Source organism: Erinaceus europaeus, chromosome 6, assembly GCF_950295315.1.
Source record: "Erinaceus europaeus chromosome 6, mEriEur2.1, whole genome shotgun sequence".
NCBI classification, from domain to species: Eukaryota; Metazoa; Chordata; class Mammalia; order Eulipotyphla; family Erinaceidae; genus Erinaceus; species Erinaceus europaeus.
The window spans coordinates 25467411-25495191 of NC_080167.1; the positions used below are offsets into that span (position 1 = coordinate 25467411).

At 39.1% G+C, this 27781-nt stretch overlaps 1 protein-coding gene across 3 annotated transcripts in view; it reads right to left on the bottom strand.

Annotated features, from left to right (window-relative positions):
* The window catches only part of RYR2 (ryanodine receptor 2), an 820963-nt gene that overhangs the window by 386261 nt on the left and 406921 nt on the right, over positions 1–27781 (bottom strand). For all 3 annotated transcript variants that reach the window (XM_060191940.1, XM_060191939.1, XM_060191938.1), the window contains 2 exons: positions 10858–10932; positions 6474–6630 (listed from right to left, as the gene is read on the bottom strand). In XM_060191940.1, the coding sequence (XP_060047923.1) occupies positions 6474–6630; positions 10858–10932 (232 nt within the window). The remainder of the gene's footprint in view (positions 1–6473; positions 6631–10857; positions 10933–27781) is intronic.

Here is a 27781-nt window from a genome sequence, read left to right on the forward strand (position 1 = left end):
AAAAGTAGAGCTTTTCAGATATCAAAGAACTTGATTCACTGTATAAACAATGAAGGGGCTGGCAGTGGTGCATAAGGTAGAGTCCATATGCTGCAATGTGCAAGGACCCTCTTTCAAGCCCCTGGTCCTGTTCTCCAAGAGGGAATTCTTACAAGCAATGAAGCAGTGCTGTAGGTGTCTCTCATTCTCCCCCCTCTCTTCATATATATATATCTTGATCTTCTCTCTGAATTTCTGTCTTTATCCAAAATAAATAAAAATATAATAAAATATTTTCCCATTTTTGTTGCCCTTGTTGTCATTATTATTATTGCTGTCGTTGTTGGATAGGACAGAGAGAAATGGAGAAAGGTGGGGAAGACAGAAAGATAAACACCTACAGACCTGCTTCCCCATGTGTGAAGTGACCCCCTGCACGCGGAGAGCCAGGGGCTGGAACTAGGATCCTTAAGCTTTCCGTGCTGCTTTGCGCCATGTGAGCTTAACCCGCTACGCTACCACCCAGTCCCCAGTAAAATATTTTTAAAAGAGTGATGAAAAGAGAAAAAAAAAAAGACCTAAGAATTCAAATTTATTCAGCAAGAGGATTTTGGGGAAAGGTAAGCAATGTTGTTATTGCCCGGGAGCCTAGGAGTGGGTATGTAGTTCTTTCCTTCAGTGTAGAAGTGTGGCCTGTGAGTTCTTGTGGCCTGCACACTTGCAGGTTCCTGCAGCAGTCCTGACAACCTGGGGATGAGTGAGTGAACTAGCAAGCTCAGGGATCCAGACCTGCAGGTAAATTACATAATTTCAGCATGACCTGGTATTTGAGGCAAATGGTAACTTTCTGTTCTCTGACTTTTCAGTGTCAAAGCTCCAATCTAGGGCCCCAAGCTCTACAAAGCAAGGCATTCTACTGGAAGAACTATCTCCCATTTATTCTTTATATCTTGCCTACTCTTCTTTATAGAAACCCATTTTCGGGAGTCGGGCAGTAGCACAGCGGGTTAAGCGTATGTGGCGCAAAGCACAAGGAACCGTTAGGATCCCGGTTCAACCCCCCCCTCCGCAGGGGAGTCGCTTCACAGGCGGTGAAACAGATCTGCAGGTGTCTCTCTGTCTCTCTTCCTCTCTAGCTCCCCTTCTCTCTGTCTCTATCCAATAACAAATAAATAAAGATTTAAAAAACCATTTTTGTCTTTTTTACTAGACTTGCTTATGTACTGTGATAAAGATGGTGGTTTTCTCTTCCCCTCACAATCTTCTTTCTTTTCTGCCACATTATCTTGTAAGTTCCATTGTATTTAAGTGTTCAACTTTTCTTTACAATTACATACCTTACTCTATTATCATTTATCACTTTCCTGAAAATAATGAATTTATCTGTGTTACAGAGGGCAACCAGACACTGATTTTTCTGACACTCCTAGAATTTGGTTAGATATAGTTTGCCTTTTAAAAATAATAAATATTGAAAACAATTTGTATAATGTTTCTCATTGACATTGGGTATCTTCACTTCTTTGGGACTTTATTTCAGTACATTAAATTTTGCTGCTATATTTTTAAACTATTTTTTTCATTTATTTTTATTATATTTAGAAGGACAGAGAGAAATTGACAGGGGAGTGAGAAGTAGGGAAAGAGACAAAGAAATACCTACAGCACTGCTTCACAGATTGTGAAGCTTGGCCCCCTACAGGTGGGGGCTTGAATGTGCACTTGAGTACTCAGCCAAGTGCACTCCATCCAGCACAGGCCCATTTTGTACTTTGGGGACCAATGTCCATGACATGTAATGGTACAACTTTTTAATAGGTGGAGTTTTTTTTTTGCTTAAAAAGAACTACTAATCAGATATCAGATAGTTGACTTCCCTTTTAATGGGTTCATCTGCTTTCATTTTGAACTGAGCTTTTTTTTTTTTACATTTGACTTTTTCCCTTTTTTTATTAGTGATTTAATAATTACTGACAAGACTGTGGGATAAGAGGGGTACAATTCCATACAATTCCCACCACCAGAGTTCCATATCCCCTCCCTTCCATTGGAAGTTTCCCTACTGTTTATTCCTCTGAAAGTATGGACCAAACATCTGAAAACCAAACATCTGAAAGTATGGACCAAACATTACTGGGAGCAGAAGATGGAAGGTCTCGCTTCTGTAATTGCTTTTCTGCTGGGCATGAGTGTTGGAAGGTCAGTTCATACCTCCAGCCTGTTTCTATTTTTCCTTTACTAGGGTAGGACTCTGGGGAGGTGGGGTTCCGGGAAATATTAAATCACCTATAATCTTAGACTAAGGAGAGCATAAGTAGCTGGTTTAGACAGTATATAAGGTATAGTTATTTGTAAGTAGCATTAAATGACATAAATCATGGCAAGGTCTTTTATAGTACAGTGAATCCTAACCATGGGATTTTCAAAGTAACCAAGTTCCCAAATAACTTGGTTATAATATCAACTATTGCCTTCTTAAACTCTAAGACAGCAAGGAACCTTTCATAGTCTCTATAAAACCCATTATTTCTCCCAATCCTGGAAATTCTGGGGATGAACTCATTTTTCTTTATGCTTCTCTTGATCCATACCATTTGCTACTGCCTCTTCTGATCTCAGCCAGATGAATGCAACCAGTACCACCTTGCCACGCTTCACTACAGACTGTCTCCAAGGATGCCAGGCCTGGGATGTCAATCCCCCAGCTCCAATACTTTGGTGAGACCTTTCCTAGTCCATGGGACTCCTTAGTTCCATTTCAGGTGACACACTTCCTAACAAAGTTACAGAGCCTATATATAGACCAGGGCCCATGAGATAAGGCACATGTACACATGTATCCGTCTGTTAGGGAAAAATATGTCTTAAAGTAAAAGGGTACTACAGTCTTTAGTGACTCAGTAAATAAATGCAGCAAGAAAGTAGAAAGGCCTGTTTCCCTTTCTGTTATTCTTTCTCAAGTTATGTTTATGAGTGGGGTCATCCCATACTTATCTTTATCTTTTTTTTATTTCTTTATTCCCTTTTGTTGCCTTTGTTTTTTACTGTTATTGTAGTTATTATTGTTGTTGTTACTGATGTCATCGTTATTGGATAGGACAGAGAGAAATGGAGAGCGGAGAGAAGACAAAGAGGGGGAGAGAAAGACAGACACCTGCAGACCAGCTTCAACACTTGCGAAGCGACTCCCCTGCAGGTGGGGAGTCAAATCGATGGGGTTTACAATCAACAATATTTATACACCTTTCCCATATTTGGGAGCTACTTTCTTCCCTGATCCAGCTTTCTGTCCTTTTTCCAGCCATGACATCATATCTCCAGGCAATAACTTGGATCCACCTGCATATCAGATTTCAGGCTCAGGCCAAAAAAAAAAAAAAAAACACTAGTATAGCCACAGGCCCTTTGGAATATAACTAAAATATGCCTACTAGCTATCTACAAAACAGAGACCCTCCCAACTCTTCATCTGCACTACATGATTGGTTAACAATTTGTTTGGCTTTGTATGTTAACTCTCTTTTCAGCCACCAGGTTCCAGATGCTAGCGTGATGCCAACCAGACTTCCCTGGACAGACAACCCCACCAATGTGTCCTGTAGCTATGCTTCCCCAGAGCCCTTCCCCACTAGGGAAAGAGAGAGGCAGGCTGAGAGTGTGGATCGACCTGTCAATGCCCATGTTCAGTGGGGAAGCAATTACAGAAGCCAGACTTTCAACCTTCTGCATCCCACAATGACCTTGGGTCCATACTCTCAGAGGGTTAAAGAATGGGAAAGCTATCAAGGGAGGGGATAGGATAAAGAGATCTGGTGGTGGGAACTGTGTAGAGTTGTACCCCTCTTATCCTATGGTCTAGTCAATGTTTCCTTTTTATAAATAAAAAGTTTTAAAAAAAGAAGAAAAGAAAAAAAAAAAAAGAAAGTAGAAAGACCTAAAAAGGACACCATAAAATACTTAATCAAATATTTCTTAGACCTAGATACACTCCTCACCTACTTCCTATTTTGCTTTCCTCAGTCACTCTAAGCCTACCTAACCCCATAAGGACTCCAAAAGCTGGATAAAGGCAAGAGACTGGCACACTTTAATTGAATTGCACTTCTATCAGTGGATAAACTTGTTAATTTCTATTCCTCTACTTAGGCCCAAGGCAGAATCCACAGGCAGTAAGTTTACTGACAATGAGATCAATCGTGCATTCCAATTACAAAGATGTGGAGCAATTACCCACACGAGGTCCATCAAAGTATCCCATTAGAGTGCCGCTCTATGAACCCACACAACAAGCGTGCACAAGGGCATCCTGAGTAAGACCATCCATTGGAATTTACAGCTTTGTTACTGTACTTTAACCACAGAACGCAGGGACCTAGATGGGCAATCTTTCCTGGAGATCTCTGCGAGCTCAGAGAATCGGAAGCATATTACACCACTGTGCATACTGCAAACCAGGAGTCCTAAGAGAAAAGGCTATAAGAGATATATACTGGGGCCAGGCAGTGGCGCACCTGGTTAAGCACTCACATTACAGTGTGCAAGGACCTGGGTTTGAGCCCATGGTCCCCACCTACAGGGGGAAAAACTTCTTGAGTGGTGAAGCAGGGCTACAGGTGTCTCTCTCTGTATCTTTCTCTCTCTACTCCCCTCCCTTCTCAATTCTCATCTGTTTCTATGCAATGATAAATAAATTTAAAAATTTTAAGTTTAAAAAGAAGAAATATACTTCATCTGCTATAAGAAAAACTTTGAGATTCACCCACCCATGTTTACCTTTATCTATAACTAGGGCATAAATTTGTAAACCTCTGAAATAAAAAGCTAACCAATAATTTACTGCCATTTCACCCATCTGTATACTGAAATTCATAATAATCATATAAGTAAAACAGATGCTTGACATTTGCAAAAAATATTGACTTTCAATTATTCCAGAAATACTCCATTGTTTAGCACATTGATTGTTTTGCTAATGCATAATTAAGAACCCAATGAAATGTGAGGCTGGGAGGGAAGGAAATTTTTCATGAAGCAATGAATGGGTTTAGCTATGATGAGCATTAGCATTTGAAGTCTAATTTGTCAACTGTTTTTTCCTTTTTTAATTTACTTTGTATTTATTTAATTTTGTTTATTTATTTATTTATGCCTCCAGGGTTATTGCTGGCCTCAGTACCTGTACTACCACTGTTCCTGGAGGCCATTTTTTCCATTTTGTTGTCCTCTTTGTTAATTGTTGTTGGATAGGACAGAGAAAATGAGAGAGAAGGGAAAAGGGAGAGAAAGATAGACACCTGTAGACCTACTTCACTGCTTGTGAAGCAACCCCCCCTGCAGGTGGGGTGCCAGAGGCTCCAACTAGGTTCCTAACGCCAATCTTTGTTCTTCGCACCACATGCTCTTTTTTTTTAATTTTTATTCTTTTATTTTTTTTTTCCTCCAGGGTTATTGCTGGGCTCGCTGCCTGCGCCATGAATCCACCGCTCCTGGAGACCATTTTTTTTTCCCCTTTTGTTGCCCTTGTTGTTGTAGCCTCGTTGTGGTTATTATTATTGCCATTGTTGATGTTGTTCGTTGTTGGATAGGACAGAGAGAAAATGGGGAGAGGAGGGGAAGACAGTGAGGGGGAGAGAAAGATAGACACCTGCAGACCTGCTTCATTGCCTGTGAAGCAACTCCCCTGCAGGTGGGGAGCCGGGAGCTCGAACCGGGATCCTTACGCCGGTCCTTCCGCTTTGCGCCACATGCGCTTAACCTGCTGCGCCACCGCCCGACCCCTGGCACCACATGCTCTTAACCTCTGCATTCACAAATGATTCAACAGTTGTAAGAAGAAAAGTCTGAAGATGAAAGCAGCTGGACAGTAGCCTCAGTTGTAATAAGTTAGATTGTGGAAATTAAATCCTAATTAATTTTGGATTAATTTGTAATAATTAAAGTTGGACAGTCCAAATTAAATGCCTTTATCAATTAGTGACCTTATCAATACACAACAACTACACCAGTTAAAGTCTAAGATAACAGAAAGATGAATGATTGTATTATATGAAAATAACCAGAGAACTAGAAATCAAGGCAGATATCTGGGTAGGTTCAGTAGTTTAAAGAAGAGGACAGGTAAAAGATGCAAGAAAAACGGGAAACTTAGAAGTATATGAAAAATATGTTCATTGCATTTTTTTCACATCAAAGGAAATGAGGGATAGTTAGAGAACATAGTAATTATGCATAAAGATTTTCCAGCCTGAATCACCAAAGGTTCCAAGTTCAATCCCCCACACTACCATAAAGTAGATCTGAGCACTGGTCTTATTTAAAAAAAATAATAATACATATATATATGTGTGTGTGTGTGTGTGTGTGTGTGTAGATATATATATATATAATTATATATGGCATACTTATATAATTATATATGGCATACTTACATAATCATATATGGCATACTTATATATTTATATATAATAAATCAAAAATTAGATTTTATATCTTACCTTAGATGATCGAAAGGCAAATGCTGTTGATTTAACATCAGCCTTTTCTTTGTCCATGAGTAAAAGATTTTTGTCCTCCATGAGACTCAAGTATTTTCCTGTTGTGACGTGGCGTAATCGGAAAGGCTGTCCCCATCTTATGTGGCTTCCACTCCATCTATCAAAACCAGTTAAAGTAGGTGAAGTAGCAATAAAATGTGTGTGTGTCAGACAATGATCAAAAGTGACCTGTATCCATTATCTTCTCCGTGTCTTATAATAACTACAATGTTAGTGCTGTCAATTTCAGTTCCCACGAACTAAAGTGGCTTTTCACAATGACTATTTGAAAACTGCACCACAGTAAGTGGAAGTAAAATTTATCACAGCTCTTCTAAGTACTGTACCATCTGCATCCTGTATACTCTCCATATAAAGTTGACTGAGAAACTGTGGTGCAAGTTAAACTGATACCTGAGAATTTCCTAGTTGATGCAAAGACGTCACTACTTCTTGAGCAACTTTTTCAGATTGGGACAGACATAGTGTCAGAGTCACAGAGATACAGGGAGAGAAGGAAAGAGACCATAACACTGAAGCTTCCTACAGTGAGGTGGAGCTGTGCTCAAACCTGGGGCATACGCAAGGACACAATGCAGGTACCCTCCACGGCTAATTATCTTTTGATCCTGATTTAACTTTTTTTCAACCAGTGTTATTGCTAGGACTCAGTGTCAACACAATTCCACAACTCCTGATGGCCACTGTTTCACCTTTTTTTTTTTTTCTAATATGGACAAAGAAATAGTGAAGAGGAGAAAGCAACATCTGCAGTACTGCTCCACCTTTGTGAAGTTTCCCTTCTGTGAGTGGGGACCAGCAGACTTAAAATGGGTCCTCTGACATGGTAATGTGTGAACTCTACTGTGTGAAAAGTCCTTCTTGGTCCATTGTTAAAAAAAAAAAAAAGATTAGTTTTTGATTTTGACATTTTTGAAAAAGGGTGTCATTATAGCCAATGCCTAAAACTGATTAACTAGAAGATATATCTGAAAAAAGAAATCAATTCTTAGACTTTAAATTTTAATACTGTGGATCAGTGGTATGATTACAAATTAGTGAACAAAAAAAAATGACAAAGAACATAACAATTTGGGATTCCGGCGGTAGCGCAGTAGATTAAGTGCATGTGGTGCAAAGTGCAAGGACCGGTGTAAGGATCCGGGTTCGAGCCCCCAGTTCCCCACCTGCAGGGGAGTCGCTTCAGAGGCGGTGAAGCAGGTCTGCAGGTGTCTGTCTTTCTCTCCCCCTCTCTGTCTTCCCCTCCTCTCTCCCTCCATTTCTCTCTGTCCTATCCAACAATGAGGACATCAACAACAATAATAACTACAACAACAAGGGCAACAAAAAAGGAAATAAATAGATAAATATAAAAAAAAAGAAAATGAGAATTCAAAAACCATAAAGAGAAAAAGAAAATCAATAAAGCATAATTAATAAAAAAAAAAAAGTCAAAACAGTGATCCGGGAAGTGGCAGAGTAGATAAAGTATTGGACTCTCAAGCATAAAGTCCTGAGTTCAATCCCCAGCAACATACCAGAGTGATGTCTGGTTCTTTCTCTCTCTCTCCTCTTATCTTTATTATTAATTAATAAATAAAATATCAAAAAAAATCTTGCAGAAAATACAACATTTTAGGGGCTGGAAAATGGCACATCTGGTTGATCACACATATTACAAAGTGAACCCAGGTTCAAGCCCCTGGTGCCCACCTACACAAGGAAAGCTTCAGGAGCAGTGAAGCAGGGCTGCAGGGGTCTTTCTCAGTCTCTATCACTCCCATCCCTTTTGATTTCTCTGTTTTTATCCAATCAATAAATACAAACTATTAAAAAGATAAAAAGTGAAGTTATGATTATGCCAAGCTCTTTTTTAAAAATAATGATTTGAAACATATGAAAATAATGTAACTAACTGTAAAATATGTTGATTATAAGATTCAGATTCAAATAAATACAGTTTAAAATCTCACCAAAAAGTTATTTAAAAGGATAGACCCCTCAAATGAAAACAAGCCCAGGAGTTTCAATAGGTACGAAAATATTTAGTAATAACTGAAAATTATTCATAATGGAGCTATATAAATTTTCTATTTCAACATCAGAAAACTGTTGCTGATAGCACATTTACTATTTACTTGTAATTAATTAAAACTAACCTCAAGTGGAAAAGAAAGTGTTTGGTCATTATCTATGCTATGTACATATTTAATTTTGTTTATTAGTAGAATATAAGAAAATGGAAACATAAGTATACAAAATGCATATTGCAACTCCAGTGATTATTCTCACTACAGAAAGTAATACACATCCTAATTCCCATGTTACATGTTCTTAGAAGAGTGAAATTGGGGAAAATATAGGAATGCATTCTCCATTACTCTTATTTTCATATATATCATGATACTGTATTTTTTACAGCATTCTGCTCACTTGACAATAGATAAGCATTAGTCTCAAATGATTAGGGCTGCAATGACAGCTATACAACGGTAAGACAGTCTCCATTTTCATCTGTAGAGTATATGATCCTCCATCAATAATTTATTTAAAGTACAACAATAGAAGTAACGTATACACTGAAAAATTGATTTCCAGGCAAAGACCAGAGTCTTTGAATTCACAGACAAATCTGACCAGAAGGTCTTATGGCCAAGACAGCAAACTAGCAGTCAGTTTACTTTTGCCTCCACAACAACAGCAATGCTACCACATATATTGAAAAGCTCACTCAGGGGGACCGGATGGTAGTGCAGGGGTTAAGCGCACATGGTGCCAAGAGCAAAGACCAGCTTAAGGATCTGGGTTCAGGCTCTCGGTTCCCCTCCTCTCTGGATTTCTCTCTGTCCTATCCAACAACAATGACAGCAATAATAACAATGGGAACAACAACAAGGGCAACAAAAGGGGGAAAAAATGGCCTCCAGGAGCACTGGATTCATAGTACAGGAACCAAGCCCCAGCAATAACCCTGGAAGAAAAAAAGAAAAAGAAAAGAAAAGAAAAACCTGACTCGGAAACATGCCTGTGCTGTCTTAGCAAAGGATAGAGTTCACCATCCAGACAGATACAACACAGAGAAACTCAGTCACCAAAAATAACATCATTCCCTAGAAGGGTAAACCCATCAAGGAAGGAGCCATAAGACATAACTGTAATCTGGGTGGAGGCAGGTTCTACTAAAATCCCAGAACCCCATTTCTGGCACAATTTTGTGGTGAAACTTTTCAACAAATGGATTAAGGAATAAAAAGCTATAAGCAATGTGGGAGTTAAAGTGGCCTTTCCTAGACTGTGGCAGTTTGCTAAGAACAACTTGGTGAGGGCCAGACAGTGGTGTATTACCATGTACAAGGACACAGGTTCAAGCCCCGGGCCCACAACTGCAGGGGAAAAGCTTCACAAGCAGTGAAACAATGCTTCAGGTGTCTTTTTGTCTCTCCCTCCGTACCCCCCAACTCAATTTCTCTCTAGCCTATCAAATTTAAAAATAAAATTTTATGAGCAACCTGGTGGATTAAATCTTTTTAACATTCAATTTCCAGAGCACCAATCTTGTAAACCAAGGTTACCTCAAAAAATATTACAATTTTGTTTTTATATCTGACTACTATTTTAATTCTACATAAAGTAGTTTACATATACATCTCTCTCACTGACACTGCATTATTTAGCAAAAGTAAAAGTCGATAGCCTAGACATGTTTTTAGACTCCAATAAATGCATGCATGGATATATTTACATATATTGATATTATATGCCATGACTTCTGATTCATTTGATCAATGAGATAAGTATAAATTCTTAAATCCACAAAGAACACCTAGTGCTTGTTCTTCCTTAGTTATCAAGTTATTTGTCAGATAGTGTCAGCCATTCATGACCCGGGTATCCTCCTTCATGTTTAAGTTTTCTAGATCTGCATACCTGCATTTAGCAAGTTACATTCAGATTTCGTAAGACCTGAAATAAGCAATAAGCTTACACATGATCTGTCCTGCTTCTCAACTTTCTATCACTCTGTCCTTTTTTGCCCCCAAGATATGTACGAACTGGGATTAGATGAAGTCACCAGACAAATGAGGTTAATGACAAAAGCAGAAAGTATAAAAATTCTTGTTTACCTCTTGATTTACCACCTGGTGAAGCTGAAGTAATGAAAGATAAAGACAAGGAGAACAGAAAGAGGAGAAAAACTCTGCACTGCCTTCTGTGTTTCATTTGCTTATTCACTGTAAGGGGTTGGAAAGGCCATCTTATACAGAAACAGAAGTCAAGAGCATCAGAAAAAAGGGGGGGAAAAGCACATTTGGGGAACTAGGACGTGTTCAGAAATTCTACTTACGCAACTCTTAGTGTCTCTAGTCTCCATAGGGAACGTGCATGAACAGATACAGCACCGCCTTCATAATGAACAGTTCTGCGAAAAGAAAAAAGCCCATTTTAACTTCCTGAAACTTTTGAAAGGACACCTAAAAGAGAAAAAGCAAAGGCAAATTCTTCGGTTAAATTAAGTGAAGCATTTCAACAGAAGACAATATGGCTAGAAATACAATGACAATACTGATCAACATAACTGCACCTTGAATAAATAACTTTTGGATTTAAAAATAGTATTTCATTTTCTCAGTTGACTTTCAAACTTTCCCTCTCCCTCCTTTCCCCTCTTTGTTTTATTGCCTCCTCCCCTAAGTTAAAACATTCGCCTTGGGGGGAGGTAATATGGCGACGGCCTGAGAAGTCGCTAACAGCGAGTGCTCTGATAGCATCGTCGGCAAAGGTAGGATTTTCTGCCTTTAGCAGGCCAGTCAATAAGGGGGGGGGGGCACCAAAGAAGTTATTACAGTTTAATTTGGGTTAACAATTAGAGCAAAGGTGACACGGACTAGCGGGGCTCCAGAATTCCCAGGCGGCGCCAGGCAAGGCGAGTGCGCCGGGCATTGTCCTCCGCCCGCCCGGGAAGGCGGCTCCTCCGCCGGTTGCAGAGCGCGGCTGGCAGAGGACACGGAGAGAGCACTTTAGCTCAGGGGCTGCCTCTTGGGAGTTGCCAGGGTCCACCGCGACCCTGAGGGTGGATCCAAAGACTTCTTGAGTATAGCTCTCATTGGATCAAAGGACTTGGAGCTAGTTTTCATTTTTGAGAAATCCTTTAAAAAAGTCTGGAGGGCGGGGTCTCCCGGAAAATGGCGCCCGGAGAAGCAGAAGCGGCTAGCCTTTGAGCTCCGGACACATCTCGTGTAAACAATAGGATTTTCTGCCTTTAGCAGGCCATCCAATAAGGGGCCATAACGGTCATACCAAGGATGTTTCTATAACTTAATTTGGGTTAAGAATTAGAGTAGGGGAAAAAATTCTTTTTTCTTCCTTTTAATTTTCAAGCATACATCCTTCCCGCCGCCCCCCCTCCCCCCATAAGCAGTGCCTGGGACCAGCTACTAGCAGGATACCCCATACCACCAAACAGGGTTTTTTTTTTTTTTTTTTTTTTTTTCCTTTTTCCTTTTTTTTTTTTTTTTGTTAATTCACTGATACACATTTGGGAAGTTCCTCGCACTGCTCTCTAATTACAACTCTTCTTCCTATCTTCTCCCTTTCTCTCTCTTATCTCTCTCAATCTCTCTCTTTTTTTTTCTTTTTTTTTTTTTTTAATCTTGTCATACACTTCTTTCTTCTTCGCCTTTCTGAATTTGTGAATTACTTTGGGGAAGAAATCTGACCCAGAGTGGACTCTCTATGTGTGTATCTCTGCTCTAGTTCCCTTTACACTCTTGTTACCCTTAGAATATACACTGGATAGTAGATTTGCATAACTGTCTATTCTTGCTATCCTCTCTTCCTTTTCTCTTTCTTTACTGGGATTTGGTTACTATTTTTTCACGGACTGGAGAAATTGTTTGGCTAACTGGTAACGATTAAACTCCTTCAATACTTACTTCAGTTGCTACGGTTATTCCGGAGGTTGGTGAGTGCAATTGTCATAAAGGTATTTAGTACAGTGTTACTTGTGCTCAAAACACAACAACTGAGGAACAACAGAACATTAAAAAAAAAAAAAAAGAGAGAAACACATAAATTAAAAAAAAATGGGTAGATTAAAAACAAATAAAACTGCTACCCCAATGAATGAAGACAAGAGCCCAGAAGAAACCACAAATCAGTCAGAAGTAACTATAGATAAGAAAAGTATGCAAGCAATAATAAACTTATTAATCACAGAAATGAAAACAATATTGGAGGAAAGAAATGGCAGTATTAGGGAAACAACAGTTGAGACCCCCAAGGAAAATACTGATTATCTTGAGACAATTAGAGAACTGAAAGCTGAAATAGCTGTAATGAAGAAAGAAGCTGAGGCAAGGGAAAGCAGACTAACAGAAGCAGAAAACAGAATTAGTCAGACAGAGGATGAGTTAGAGAAAACTAAGAAAGAGGTGAAAGAGCTTAAAAAGAGATTGAGAGACACTGAAAACAACAACAGAGACATATGGGATGATCTCAAAAGAAGTAACATTCGTATAATTGGCCTGCCAGAGGAAGAAAGAGAGGAAGGGGAAGCAAACATCCTAGAGGAAATAATACAAGAAAATTTCCCAGACCTGAATAACAGAAAGGATATCAAGGTGCAAGAGGCCCAGAGAGTACCAAACAGAATCAACCCAGACCTGAAAACACCAAGACACATCATAGTCACAATGAGAAGAAGTAAGGATAAAGAAAGGATCCTAAAGGCTGCAAGAGAGAAACAAAAAGTCACATACAGGGGAAAACCCATAAGACTTTCTGCAGATTTTTCAACTCAAACTCTAAAAGCCAGAAGGGAGTGGCAAGATATCTATCGAGCCCTGAATGAAAAAGGGTTTCAACCAAGGATTATATATCCTGCTAGACTTTCATTCAAGCTAGATGGAGGGATCAAAACCTTCTTAGACAAACAACAGTTAAAGGAGGCAACTATCACCAAGCCGGCCCTGAAAGAGGTATTAAAAGACCTCTTATAAACAAGAACATCACTATAATACTTGTAATATATCAGAGCAAACAAATTGTTTTTTTAGAACAATGGCACTACAATACATTAAATCCATAATATCAATAAATGTCAATGGCTTAAACTCACCCATCAAAAGGCACAGGGTGGGGGGATGGATCAGAAAACATAACCCAACCATATGCTGCTTGCAAGAATCACATCTGTCACAACAAGATAAACACAGACTTAAAGTGAAAGGATGGAAAACTATCATACAGGCTAACGGTCCACAAAAAAGGGCAGGAACAGCCATTCTCATCTCAGACACGATAGATTTTAAATTAAATAAAGTAATAAAAGATAGGCAAGGACATTACATAATGATAAGAGGATCAATCAGCCAAGAAGACTTAACAATTATTAACATCTATGCACCCAACGAGGGACCATCTAAATACATTAAACACCTATTGAAAGAATTTCAAAAATACATCAATAGTAATACAATAATAGTGGGAGACTTCAATACCCCACTCTCACACTTAGACAGATCAACAAAGAAGAGAACCAATAAAGATATAAGAGAATTGAATGAAGAGATTGACAGACTAGACCTCTTGGACATTTTCAGACTCCTCCACCCCAAAAAACTGGAATACACCTTCTTTTCAAATCCACACAACACATACTCAAGGATAGACCACATGTTAGGCCACAAAGACAGCATCAATAAATTCAAGAGCATTGAAATCATCCCAAGTATCTTCTCAGACCACAGTGGAGTAAAACTAACTTTTAACAACAAACGGAAAATTATTAAAAGACATAGAATTTGGAAACTAAACAACATGCTCCTTAAGAACCACTGGGTCAGACACTCACTCAAACAGGAAATTCAAATGTTCCTGGAAACTAATGAAAATGAAGACACAACCTATCAAAATATTTGGGACACAGCTAAAGCAGTACTGAGAGGGAAACTTATAGCTATACAATCACATATTAAACACCAAGAAGAAGCCCAAATGAACGAACTTACTACACACCTCAAGGACTTAGAGGAAGAGGAACAAAGGAACCCTAAAGCAACCAGAAGGACAGAAATCACTAAAGTTAGAGCAGAAATAAACAACATCGAAAATAAAAGAACCATACAAAAGATCAATGAAGCCAAATGTTGGTTCTTTGAAAGATTAAACAAAATTGACAAACCCCTAGCCAGACTCACCAAACAAAAAAGAGAGAAGACTCAAATTAATAGAATTGTCAACGATACAGGAGATATCACAACTGACACCACAGAAATCCAGAGAATTCTGCGAAACTTCTATAAAGAACTATATGCCACCAAGCTAGAGAATCTGGAAGAAATGGAACAATTCCTAGAAACCTATGCACTTCCAAAACTGAACCAAGAAGAACTACAAAATCTAAATGCACCAATCACAGACAAAGAAATTGAAACCGTTATTAATAATCTCCCCAACAACAAAAGTCCTGGACCAGATGGCTTCACAAACGAATTCTACAAAACTTTCAGGAAACAGTTAATACCCATACTTCTTAAGCTATTCCATAAGATTGAAGAAACAGGAATACTCCCTTCCACCTTTTATGAAGCCAACATCACCCTGATACCAAAAGCTGATAGGGACAGAACAAAAAAGGAAAACTACAGACCAATATCTCTGATGAACATAGATGCCAAAATATTAAACAAGATCTTGGCCAACCGGATACAGCAACACATCAAAAAGATTGTTCATCATGACCAAGTGGGATTCATCCCAGGAATGCAAGGCTGGTTCAACATCCGTAAATCAATCAATGTCATTCATCACATCAATAAAAGCAAAGCCAAAAACCACATGATTATCTCAATAGATGCAGAGAAAGCCTTTGACAAAATCCAACACCCATTCATGCTCAAAACTCTACAAAAAATGGGAATAGATGGGAAATTCCTCAAGATAGTGGAGTCTATATATAGCAAACCTACAGCCAACATCATACTCAATGGAGAGAAGCTGAAAGCATTCCCCCTCAGATCAGGGACTAGACAGGGCTGCCCACTGTCACCGTTACTCTTCAACATAGTATTGGAAGTTCTTGCCATAGCAATCAGGCAAGAGAAAGAAATCAAAGGGATACAGATTGGAAGGGAAGAAGTCAAGCTCTCACTATTTGCAGATGATATGATAGTATACATAGAAAGACCTAAAGAATCCAGTAGAAAATTACTGGAAGTTGTTAGGCAATATAGCAAGGTATCAGGCTACAAAATCAATGTACAAAAATCAGTGGCATTTCTTTATGCAAACACTAAATCTGAAGAAGAAGACATCCAGAAATCACTCCCATTCACTGTTTCAGCAAAATCAATCAAATACCTAGGAATAAAGTTGACCAAAGAAGTGAAAGACTTGTATGCTGAAAACTATGAGTCGCTACTCAAGGAGATAGAAACTGATACCAAGAAATGGAAAGATATCCCATGCTCATGGATTGGAAGAATAAATATCATCAAAATGAACATTCTCCCCAGAGCCATATACAAATTTAATGCAATACCCATCAAAGTTCCACCAAGCTTCTTTAAGAGAATAGAACAAACACTACAATCATTTATCTGGAACCTGAAAACACCTAGAATTGCCAAAACCATCTTGAGGAAAAGAAACAGAAATGGAGGCATCACACTCCCAGACCTTAAACTATATTATAAAGCCATCATCATCAAAACAGCATGGTACTGGAACAAAAATAGGCACACAGACCAGTGGAACAGAATTGAAAGCCCAGAAGTAAATCCCAACACCTATGGGCATCTAATCTTTGATAAGGGGGCCCAAAGGATTAAATGGAAGAAGGAGGCTCTCTTCAATAAATGGTGCTGGGAAAACTGGGTTGAAACATGCAGAAGAATGAAATTGAACCACTTTATCTCACCAGAAACAAAAATCAACTCCAAATGGATCAAAGACCTAGATGTCAGACCAGAAACAATCAAATACTTAGAGGAAAACATTGGTAAAACACTTTCCCATCTACACCTCAAGGATATCTTTGATGAATCAAACCCAATTGCAAGGAAGACCAAAGCAGAAACAAACCAATGGGACTACATCAAATTGAAAAGCTTCTGCACATCCAAAGAAACTATTAAACAAACAGAGAGACCCCTCACAGAATGGGAGAAGATCTTCACATGCCAGACATCAGACAAGAAACTAATCACCAAAATATATAAAGAGCTCAGCAAACTTAGCCGCAAAAAAGCAAATGACCCCATCCAAAAATGGGCAGAGGAAATGAACAAAACACTCACCACAGAGGAGATCCAAAAGGCTAACAAACATATGAAAAACTGCTCTAGGTCACTGATTGTCAGAGAAATGCAAATTAAGACAACACTAAGATACCACCTCACTCCTGTAAGAATGGCATACATCAAAAAGGACAGCAGCAACAAATGCTGGAGAGGATGTAGGGACAGAGGAACCCTTTTACATTGCTGGTGGGAATGTAAATTGGTACAGCCTCTGTGGAGAGCAGTCTGGAAAACCCTCAGAAGGCTAGACATGGACCTTCCATATGACCCAATAATTCCTCTCCTGGGGTTATACCCCAAGGACTCCATAACACCCAACCAAAAAGAGGTGTGTACTCCTATGTTCATAGCAGCACAATTCATAATAGCTAAAACCTGGAAGCAACCCAGGTGCCCAACAACAGATGAATGGCTGAGAAAGCTGTGGTATATATACACAATGGAATACTATGCAGCTATCAAGAACAATGAACTCACCTTCTCTGACCCATCTTGGACAGAGCTAGAAGGAATTATGTTAAGTGGACTAAGTCAGAAAGTTAAAGATGAGTATGGGATGATCCCACTCATCAACAGAAGCTGACTTAGAAGATTTGAAAGGGAAACTAAAAGCAGGACCTGATCAAATTGTAAGTAGGGCACCAAAGTAAAAACCCAGTGGTGAGGGGTAGACATGTAGCTTCCTGGGCCAGTGGGGGGTGGGAATGGGCGGGAGGGATGGGTCACGGTCCTTTGGTGATGGGAATGGTGTTTATGTACACTCCTAGCAAAATGTAGACATATAAATCAGTAGTTAATTAATATGAGAGGGGGAAATCAATTGTATGTCTCAAAGGTTCTCAAAAGACAAACTGAATCTTTTTAATAGATAGGCTACGTATTTGATAGGCGGACTCTCTCAAAAGCCTAGACCAAGTAGATTAGAAGCTTCCAATAGCACAGCTATATACAAGATACTGGGTACTGTACAGCAAACCATAACAAAGGGACTTTTCAAAGTTAACCCAATTAACAAATAATGTGTGGGTAATATTAACTATTGATTGTCTTTTTGAACCCTAAGACAGCAGGAACCTCACATCTTCACTATAGAGCCCCTACTTCCCCCAGTCCTGGCACCCTTGGATAGGGCTCACTTTCCCGTATGCTTCTCCCAATCCATACCAAATAATATTGCATCCGCCGATCACAACCTAACCAAAGCAACGATTGCCATCTCAACATGCTTCACCTCAGAGTGTATCCAGAGACTTCACGTGTGGAATGACAACCCTTCAGCTTCATTACTCGGGTGAGACCTTTCCTTTTATAGTACACTCTAATTTCATCTCAGGTAGTTCACTTTCTAACAAAGTCCCATAACCTAGACATACACCAGTTTCTGTGAGAGAGAGCGTATGTGCACACGTATCCATAAACTACTGCAAAATATATACCTGAAAGCAGGATTACACTAGAGTTTGCAGTGAGTACCTCCCCAACACTTCCTCTCCACTATTCCAATCTTGGGATCCATGTTTGCTCAACAAATTGATTGGCTTTGTATGTTAACTCTCTTTTCAATCACCAGGTTCCAGATGCCACCAGGATGCTGGCTAGGCTTCCCTGGATTGAGGACCCCACCAATGTGTCCTGGAGCTCAGCTTCCCCAGAGACACACCTGACTAGGGAAAGAGAGAGGCAGAGTGGGAGTATGGACCGACCAGTCAACACCCATGTTCAGCAGGGAAGCAATTACAGAAGCCAGACCTTCTACCTTCTGCAACCCTCAACGACCCTGGGTCCATGCTCCCAGAGGGCTAGAGAATGGGAAGGCTATCATGGGAGAGGGTGGGTTATGGGGATTGGGTGGTGGGAATTGTGTGGAGTTGTACCCCTCCTACCTTATGCCTTTGTTCACTAATCCTTTCTTAAATTAAAAATTTAAATAAAAAAAAAAAAAAAAAAAAAAAAAACATTCGCCTTACTCATTTGATGTAGATCCATATAAATAATCAGCTGAGAGTTAAGGTGTTACTATATTATATATGGGTGGTGGCGCACCTGGTTGAGTGCACATGTTACAACACACAAGGATCCAGACCCGAGCTCCCATCCCCACCTACAGGGAGAATGCTATGCAAATGATGAAGCACTGCTGCAGGTACTACCCTGTCTCTCTCCCTCTCTGACTCCTCCTTCCCTCTGGATTTCTAATTGTATCTAGTCAATAAAGAAAGAAAGATAAAAAATTTAAACACATGTTAATATATTATATTTGGACACATGTATATATTACGTGTAGATCTAAATCCTATTCTGGATAGTGGAAAAAAATTTAAAGAATTATACAAAAGTGATACTAGAAAATTAAAATATAAGTTTTATCAAAAAGATAAGAGAGAGAGAAGGAGGAGAGAAGGATGAGGAGGAAAAGGAGGAGGAGGAGGAGAGAGAGAAGGAGAAGGAGGAGAAGGAGGAGGAGGAGAGAGAGAAGGAGAAGGAGGAGAAGAAGAAGAAGAAGAAGAAGAAGAAGAAGAAGAAGAAGAAGAAGAAGAAGAAGAAGGAGAAGGAGAAGGAGAAGGAGAAGGAGAAGGAGGAGAAGGAGAAGGAGAAGGAGAAGGAGAAGGAGAAGAAGAAGAAGAAAGAAGGAGGAGGAAGAGAAATAGATTTCTTTGGGTAGAAATCACACAAAACCAAATTGCCAAACTCTTGTTAAAACAACTAGATAAGATGCCAAAAAAAAAAAAAGATTCTAAATAATTTCTATACACTGTCCAAACTGTACCAACCCCCTGTGATTGTTTCAAGGGAACCATAGTTTTTGCACATACTGCTTCTCCCCAAGTACTCTTTACCTCTCCCTACCCTGGTATATCTTTTATCATTTAAAAACAAATAATCCTCTTATCTCAAACATTTCTCCTTACCCCTTTTTCAGTTTCACTGTTATCTCTCTGTTCTTATTTTACCTCAACCTGTATTCAAGACCTATTTTCCAGTGAAACAAATTTTGCCAAACCCATCAAAGTGGTCTTCATACATGATTTTTTTTTTTTTAACTTTGGAAGCCACAACAATCCGGACAGTTTTTTTTTTCTCTCTCTTTTCTAATGTTTTATTATTTTTATTGATTTATTGGCTACAGACAGCCATAAATGGAGAGGGAAGGGATAGGGGGAAAGAGATGGAGAGAGAAGGAAAGAGAGAGACCTGCAGTCTGGCTACTAAATTTTTCCCCCTGTAGGTAGGGACCAGGGGCATGAACCCAGGAATACACAATGTAACAGGAGTGTTCAACCTGGCTCCTTGGCAGTTTTTCTAACACCATTTTTTTCCCTCTGATTTTTCTTTTACTACCACTTTTTCTTAATTTTTCCCATTCTATTTTATTACAAATATTATCAAATAAACACAAAACAAAAAGTTTTTAAAAATACTCATGTGTATAGTATATAGCTTCAATAATAGTGATCTTGTTTTTACCTATAGTCTCTAGTTACCATTTTATATATCATATTAAATATATTATATATAGACATGCATATATATATTCCTATTTAACATATACATATGAAATAGCCAATGTTCAAATTATGCCAGACTGATTCAAAAACGTGATGCTTTTTTAAAATAAAGATCCAAACAGAATGTATAAATTGGTTATGTATCTTTTATAATTTTATTCTCCTTTCCTCTCACTTTTTTTTCTTATTAACATTTACTTCTTGAAAATAAACCTGTATTTTTTTATCCTAGAGTACTTTCTGCTTTCCTGAATTTATTTTTTCCCACATTTTAGGGGTTTAATGGTTATGGTACAGCTGTTGACAACACTCCTCACTTTAATGCTGAAATCCTCTAGAGTTTTTTTTGTTTTTTTTAACAGGCAAGTCTAAGTTGATAACGGTCTAGAAGCCTAGAAGTTCAATCAGGTTCAAGTTAAAGTACAAATTGCGGGACACCATATCTTGGGTCACACCCAAGAATCTAAAATTCGAACAAGTTCCTAGGTTATGGTGAAGCAGTTGGTTCACACATTGAGAATCACAGAGCTACAACCATTATTTCATTACGGCAGTGATCTTTGGGCTTAGAAGTATACTAGAGGGGAAGCAATTACAGAAGCCAGACCTTCCACCTTCTGCAACCCTCAACAACCCTGGGTCCACGTTCCCAAAGGGATAGAGAATGGGAAAGCTATTGGGGAGGGGATGGGATATGGAGATTGGGTGGCGGGAATTGTGTGGAGTTGTACCCCCCCATCCTATGATTTTGTTAATGTCTCCTTTCTTAAATAAAAAGAAAGAAAGAAAGAGAAAGAAAGAGAAAGAAAGAGAGAAAGAGAGAAGTATACTAGAAGCCTTTAGGAAACTTCAAAAATTCCAATACACAGACAATTTTCTGAGCACTAAAATCACAATCTCTGGTTACATACTTGGAAAATAATGACTATCAAAATGCCAATGCAGTGTTATTTTTTAGTATGTACACATATACGCATGCATACAAATACAAACACACATGAAAGTTTGAAATCAGTAAGATATTTAAAACTTTTTTTTTTGTCTCTAGGGTTATCAATGGGGCTCATTGTCTGCACTATGAATCTACTGCTCCTGGAGGCCATTTTTCCCTTTTGTTGTCCTTGTTGTTTATCATTGTTGTTGTTATTACTGTTGCCGTTATTGCTGTCATTGTTGTTGGATAGGACAGAGAGAAATTGAAAGAGGAGGGGAAGACAGACAGGGGGAGAGACAGATAGACACCTGCAGATCTGCTTCACCACTTGTGAAGTACACCCTGCAGATGGGGAGCTGGAGGTTCAAACTGGGATCCTTATACCTGTCCATGTACTTTGTGCCATGTGCACTTAACCTGCTGCGCTACCGCCCGACCCCCAATAACTATCTTATATTTGAATATAAAGAAGACTTCACAAGATTTTTAAAGTGAAGATAATTATTCACTGCATTTTCTGATCATAACGAATGATTTTTAAAAACAGATGCAAAGATGACAATAATGAACTCAAAATGGTAGGAAATTCTTCAAAATAAGAATTAACTTTCAAAGAAGGTAGAAAGTACATCCTATCTAGAATGCAATGAAGAAAATAACACCACAAAAGAACCCCAGTCATGGGAGAACTTTGTAAAATCTTAGCCTGCAGATATTTCAGCACAAAGTACAAATAATGAAAAGGAAGCAAGTATGAAGAGGTTGAGTAGAAAACAGAAAAAAAAAAAACACAAAAACTTCAGAAAGGAAGGTCGTATGCTGTATTAAATTAAATAAATACAAAAATCAGGGTGTAGGGCTGCAGAGACAGCATTATAGTCATACAAAAGACTTTCATGCCTGAGGTTCAAAGACTCAAGTTCTATCCCCAGCATCACATAAACCAGAGCTGATAAGTGCTTTGCTTGCCCCACCCCCACCCCACCCCAGGGAGCTACTCTGCCCTGATCCAGCTTTCTGGTCCTTTTTCTAGCCATGACATCATCTCCCCAGACAATAATTAGGATCCACCTGCATATCAGATTTCAGGCTCAGGGGAAAAAAAGAAAAAAAAAACTAGTATAGTCACAGGTCCTTTGGAATATAACTAAAATATGTCTACTAGCTATCTACAAAATGGAGGACCCCCCCCCCAAGTCTTCATCTGCACTATTCCAGCCTTTAGGTCCATAACTGGTCAACAATTTGTTTGGCTTTGTATGTTAACTCTCTTTTCAACCACCAGGTTCCAGATGCTAGCATGATGCCAACCAGATTTCCCTGGACAGACAACCCCATCAATGTGTCCTGGAGTTCTGCTTCCCCAGAGCCCTTCCCCACTAGGGAAAGAGAGAGACAGGCTGGGAGTAAGAACAGACCTGTCAAAGCCCATGCTCAGCAATTACAGAAGCCAGACCTTCCATCTTCTGCATCCCACAATGACCTTGGGTCCATACTCCCAGAGGGTTAAAGAATAGGAAAGTTATCATGGGAGGGGATGGGGTACGGAGTTCTGGTGGTGGGAATTGTGTGGAGTTGTACCCCTCTCTTAACCTATGGTTTAGTCAATGTTTCCTTTTTATAAATAATTTTTTTAAAAAAATTAGAGAAAAAAAAGTATTTTAAAAATCAGGGAGGAAGGAGAATCGGGCAGTAGTGCAATGGGTTAAGCGCACATGGCGCAAAGTGCAAGGACAGGCGTTAGGATCCTGGTTCAAGCCCCAGGCTCCCCAAATGCAGGGAGTCACAAGCGTTGAAGCAGGCCTGCATCTTTCTCTCCCCTCTCTGTCTTCCCCTCCTCTCTCAATTTCTCTCTGTCCTATCCAACAACAATGACAGCAATAACAACAACAATAAAAACAAGGGCAACAAAAGGGGAAAATTTTTTTTTTAAATCAGGGAGGAAATAGTATGTATTTTCTATACAAGTAATTATAACTCTACCATATGTATGCACATGTGCAGACAGAGTATCTGGATGAGAATGGACAAAGCTGTAGGATAATAAACAGCAACCTGTCGATAACAAAACTGATTGAGGTGTCAGACATTAAAATAAAATGGATTCTCTGACGCAAATAAGACGATGTTCGTGTAAAGTTTTATATATATATATATGTGTGTGTGTGTGTGTGTGTGTGTGTGTGTATACATACATATATATATAATTTGAAGATGGACTATGAATCAAAATGGTTGATTCTCTCCTAACTTTTCCTCAATCTAATTGAATTCAGCAGTGAATTGGTTTATTACTATTTAAGTGGCAGCCTAATGACAGCTCAATTTGGGGTGTGACTGCTATTTACAAACACAAATAAAGCAGCCAGAGATGCGGTTTAGTAGTAGAACCCACTACACACATGCATGAAGTCCCAGGTCTAATTTCATTCTTTTTTTATTTTTGAATTTTTTTATTATCTTTATTTATTTATTGGTAGAGACAACCAGATATCGAGAGGGAAGGGAATGACAGAGAGGGAGAGAGACAGAGAGACACCTGCATCCCTGCTACACCACTCATGAAGCTTTTCCCCTACAGGTGGGGACTGGGGGTTCGAACCCGGGTCCTTGTGCATTGTAATACATGCACTCAACTAGGTGCACCACTACCCCTCCCCAGGTCTGCTTTCTAGAACCACATATGCCAGAGTGACATTCTATTTTCCCTATACTCTGCCTCTTACTTCTGTGTAACAAAAGGGGGTCAGGTGGCGATGTACCTGGTTGAGTGTACAGGTTCCAATGAGGAAGGATCGAGGCTCAAGCTCCCAGTTCCCATCTGTGGGGGGGGGGGCACGCTTCACAAGGCTACAGGTGTCTTTTTTTCTCTCCGTACCCCCCTCCCTTTTCAACTCCTCTTTGTTTTATCAAATTAAATTAAAATAAAATAAAAATTGTCACCAGGAGCAGCAGATTTGTCATGCAAGTACCAAGCCCCAGTGATAACCGTGGTGGCAAATAAAAAAAAAAAAACTATAAAGATAAAGGAAGAAAGAGAGAAAGGAAGGAAGGGAGGAAGGAAGGAAGGAAGGAAGGAAGGAAGGAAGGAAAGAAGGAAGAGAAAATAGAGAAAGGAGGGAAGAAAGAAAGGGAAAAACAGCCACTAGGAATTTTGTGGTTGTGCAGGCACAAAACTACAGAAACAACTCTGGCTGCAAATAAATAAATAAAAATAGAAATGCACATTACAATTATCAAGACCTTCAATATAATGAGAGTCTACTCTCAGTCCATAATAAATAACACTAAGGGCATTCAAATGTATTTAGAAATCAGTTCATTTAGAGAAATGTCTTTTTTTTTATGAAGAGACTGTCCCTGGTTCTTACAATACACCTTAAGTATCAAAGCCAAGTGTTTTATTAGAGACCAACAAGTTTTCCACGTGGTTTAGTGACCACATTGAAACTCAAGCAGCTACAGAGTCATTTTTAGAGCAAGTGTTCTAATGAAAGGAAGACAATGAAGAGAAAGACCAGTTGCATGCAACAGAACATTTTAAGCTCATCATATTCCCATATGCTTTCTATGCAAACAGAAACAAAAGTGCCAAAAACTCAGGGTAAAATCAATGCATATGGGAGATAACAAAGCACTTGTGTACAGTTCACGAAAGTCTATTTCTGCCATAAACCAAAACCAATATTGCTACTACTGAAAAATAAATTTCACAACATAATTAGATATTGGTTATATTTGTAATAGTTTTTTTTTTCTATTTGGGGGGTGGCATTATGAACCACCATGAACCAGGACCTGACATCCCCTCCCCAAGTCCTTTACTTTGGTACAATACAGTCAGCAAAATCTAAGTTCTGCTTTGTGTTTCCCTTCTGTTCTTGTTTTGCAACTTCTGTTTATGAGTCAGACCATCGCATATCCATCTTTCTCTTTCTGGCTTATTCACTTAATAGGATTCCTCCAAAGCTCCATGCAAGGTGTGGTGAAAAAGGGGAATTCTTTATCATGATCATTACTATTATTGGCCTCCAGAGTTAACGCTGGGGCTCGGTGCTTGTACAAAGAATCTATTGCTCCTGGAGGCCATCTATTTTCCATTATTGTTGTTGCTTCTGTTATTATTGCTGTTGAATAGGACAGAGAGAAACTGAGAGAGGAGGGGAAGACAGAGAGGGGGAGAGAAATACAGACACTGGCAGACCTGCTTCACCTCAGGGGGGTAAAGAGACTCCCCCCCTGCAGGGGTGGGGCCAGGGGTTCTAACTGGGATCCTTGCACTTTGCACTATGTGCTCTTAACCTGATATGCTACCATGGGCCCCCCAAATTCATCAATTTTAAATAGCTGAGTAGTATTCCATTGTGTATATAGACCACAACCTTCTCAGCCACTCATCTGTTGTTGGACACCTTTGTTGCTCCCAGGTTTTAGCTATTACAAATTGTGCTGCTATGAACATGAGGGTATGCACAGATCTTTTTGAATGGGTGTGTTTGGGTCCATCAGAAACGATAGTTAAAATAGATACTGGAGAGGTTGAGGGGACAAAGGAAACCTCCTGCATTGCTGGTGGGAATGAAAATTGGTCCAACCCCTGTGAACTGAGAGAATTTGTGTCTGGAGAACTCTCAGAAGGCTAGAAGAATACCTACCCCGTAACAGTTTTTTTTGAAAGAAACTTCTACTGCCCAAATCATAAAATGTTAAAGTTGCTAAAATTTCTCTGAATGGGAAATTGTAAAATACACACTCCAATTTCCAGCAGAATGATGCTTTGTACAATAGTTCTTTGAAAATCCCAGGCTTCCTTCCAGTTATAAATTTTATCTACATAATATATTATCCCCCAATAGAATATGCTTTATTAAGGAACTCACATTTCAGGCTGATGGCATACAATTTAGGCTTTTCTGTTAAGAAGTCGAAATTATGTCATCAATTCAACTGCTTAAGAGTAGTACCATATTGTCTGCTGAAATGTAAGTAGGTATTTTTATATTTCTGCTGTCAAATACAATCTAAGTTTTATTTCAATTGTCAAACTATTTATTTCTTAGTAATGTGGAGACACTTTGACAGTCGGGAAAGCTCATCCTCAGACTATGAGACCAGGAAAACAACATATAGCACTAGGATGCTAATAAAGGCGTCAGTTCTTACAGGCTCTTCACAGCCTGATATAAGTTGCCATATATTTATAAGAACAGTCTATGTGATGTAGAGTCCCAGTGATTAGACTTCAGCACAGAATTGTAAAGCACCTTACCGATAAAACAATTCATTACTGAAGACAGTGTGTTGTTGTGCACACATCACCATGCACAAGGACCCAGGTTCAAGCCCTTGTTCCCCATCTGTTTCAAAAGCAATGCATCAAGCACTGCAGGCGTCTCTCTCTGTCTCTCTCCCTTTCTATCTCCCCTCCCCCTCTTAATTTCTCTCTGGTCTATCAAATAAAGGCGAAAAAAAGGGGAAATGACCACAAGAAGCGGTGGATTCATTGTGCAGGCACTGAATCTATCACACAGCGATAACCCTGGTGGCAATAAAATAAATAAATAAAAACAAATAAAGACTCAGTAGTGTAAGGAGAAGTCTCCACCTCGCACAGAAAATACCCTATATTAAGGGAAGTACTGCCGGAGTACCTGCATTAGATGGCAAATCAGTTATTAGCAAGCATTTCCAATAAGGCATGGAGAAAGGATAAATGACAGATGTGTTTGGTATTAACTTTCAGAAGATGACATTTCTGTTTATGAACTCATGCAATTACGTACTCCGCTGTTCTCTTTTATTTACACAAAATGAAGTTTATTGGGGATCGGGCGGTAGTGCAGCGGGTTAAGTGCACTTGGCTGGCGCCAAGCCCAAGGACCCAAGGACTAGAGTAAGGATCCCGGTTCGAGCCCCCGGCTCCCCACCTGTCGGGGAGTCGCTTTACAGGCTGTAAGGCAGGTCTGCAGGTGTCTATCTTTCTTTCCCCCTCTCTGTCTTCCCCTCCTCTCTCCATTTCTCTCTGTCCTATCCAACAATGATGACATCAACAACAACAACAATAATAATAACAACAACAATAAAACAAGGGCAACAAAAGGGGGGAAGCAAATTAAAAAATTTTAAAGAAATGAAGTTTATTTTCATTGGTTTACTATAAAGGAACAGAAGATTTAACTCATGTAGGTCACTTGCACAATAAGAACTAGCTCTGAGGTATGGATGAGGGCATTGGTGTGTTATGTTCACTCTTTCCACATAGGGAGTAAGTCTAACTCCTAAATTATAGAATTTCTTGGGATGAATAAAAGCAAGAGATGAAGTTGTATCTCAGACCCTTCCTTGCTAAATTCTACCCAAAGATGATTTTAGTGTTCCTTTGAAATCATAATCTACATTTATATTTTACTTCTAGCAGTTTTATGTAGCAAATTAATTACTTTATGTAGCTTTACAACTCTGAAATTTCATATGAGCCAATTTGATTACTTATTGGATTTGTTACAATAACAATATACTTTGAGAATA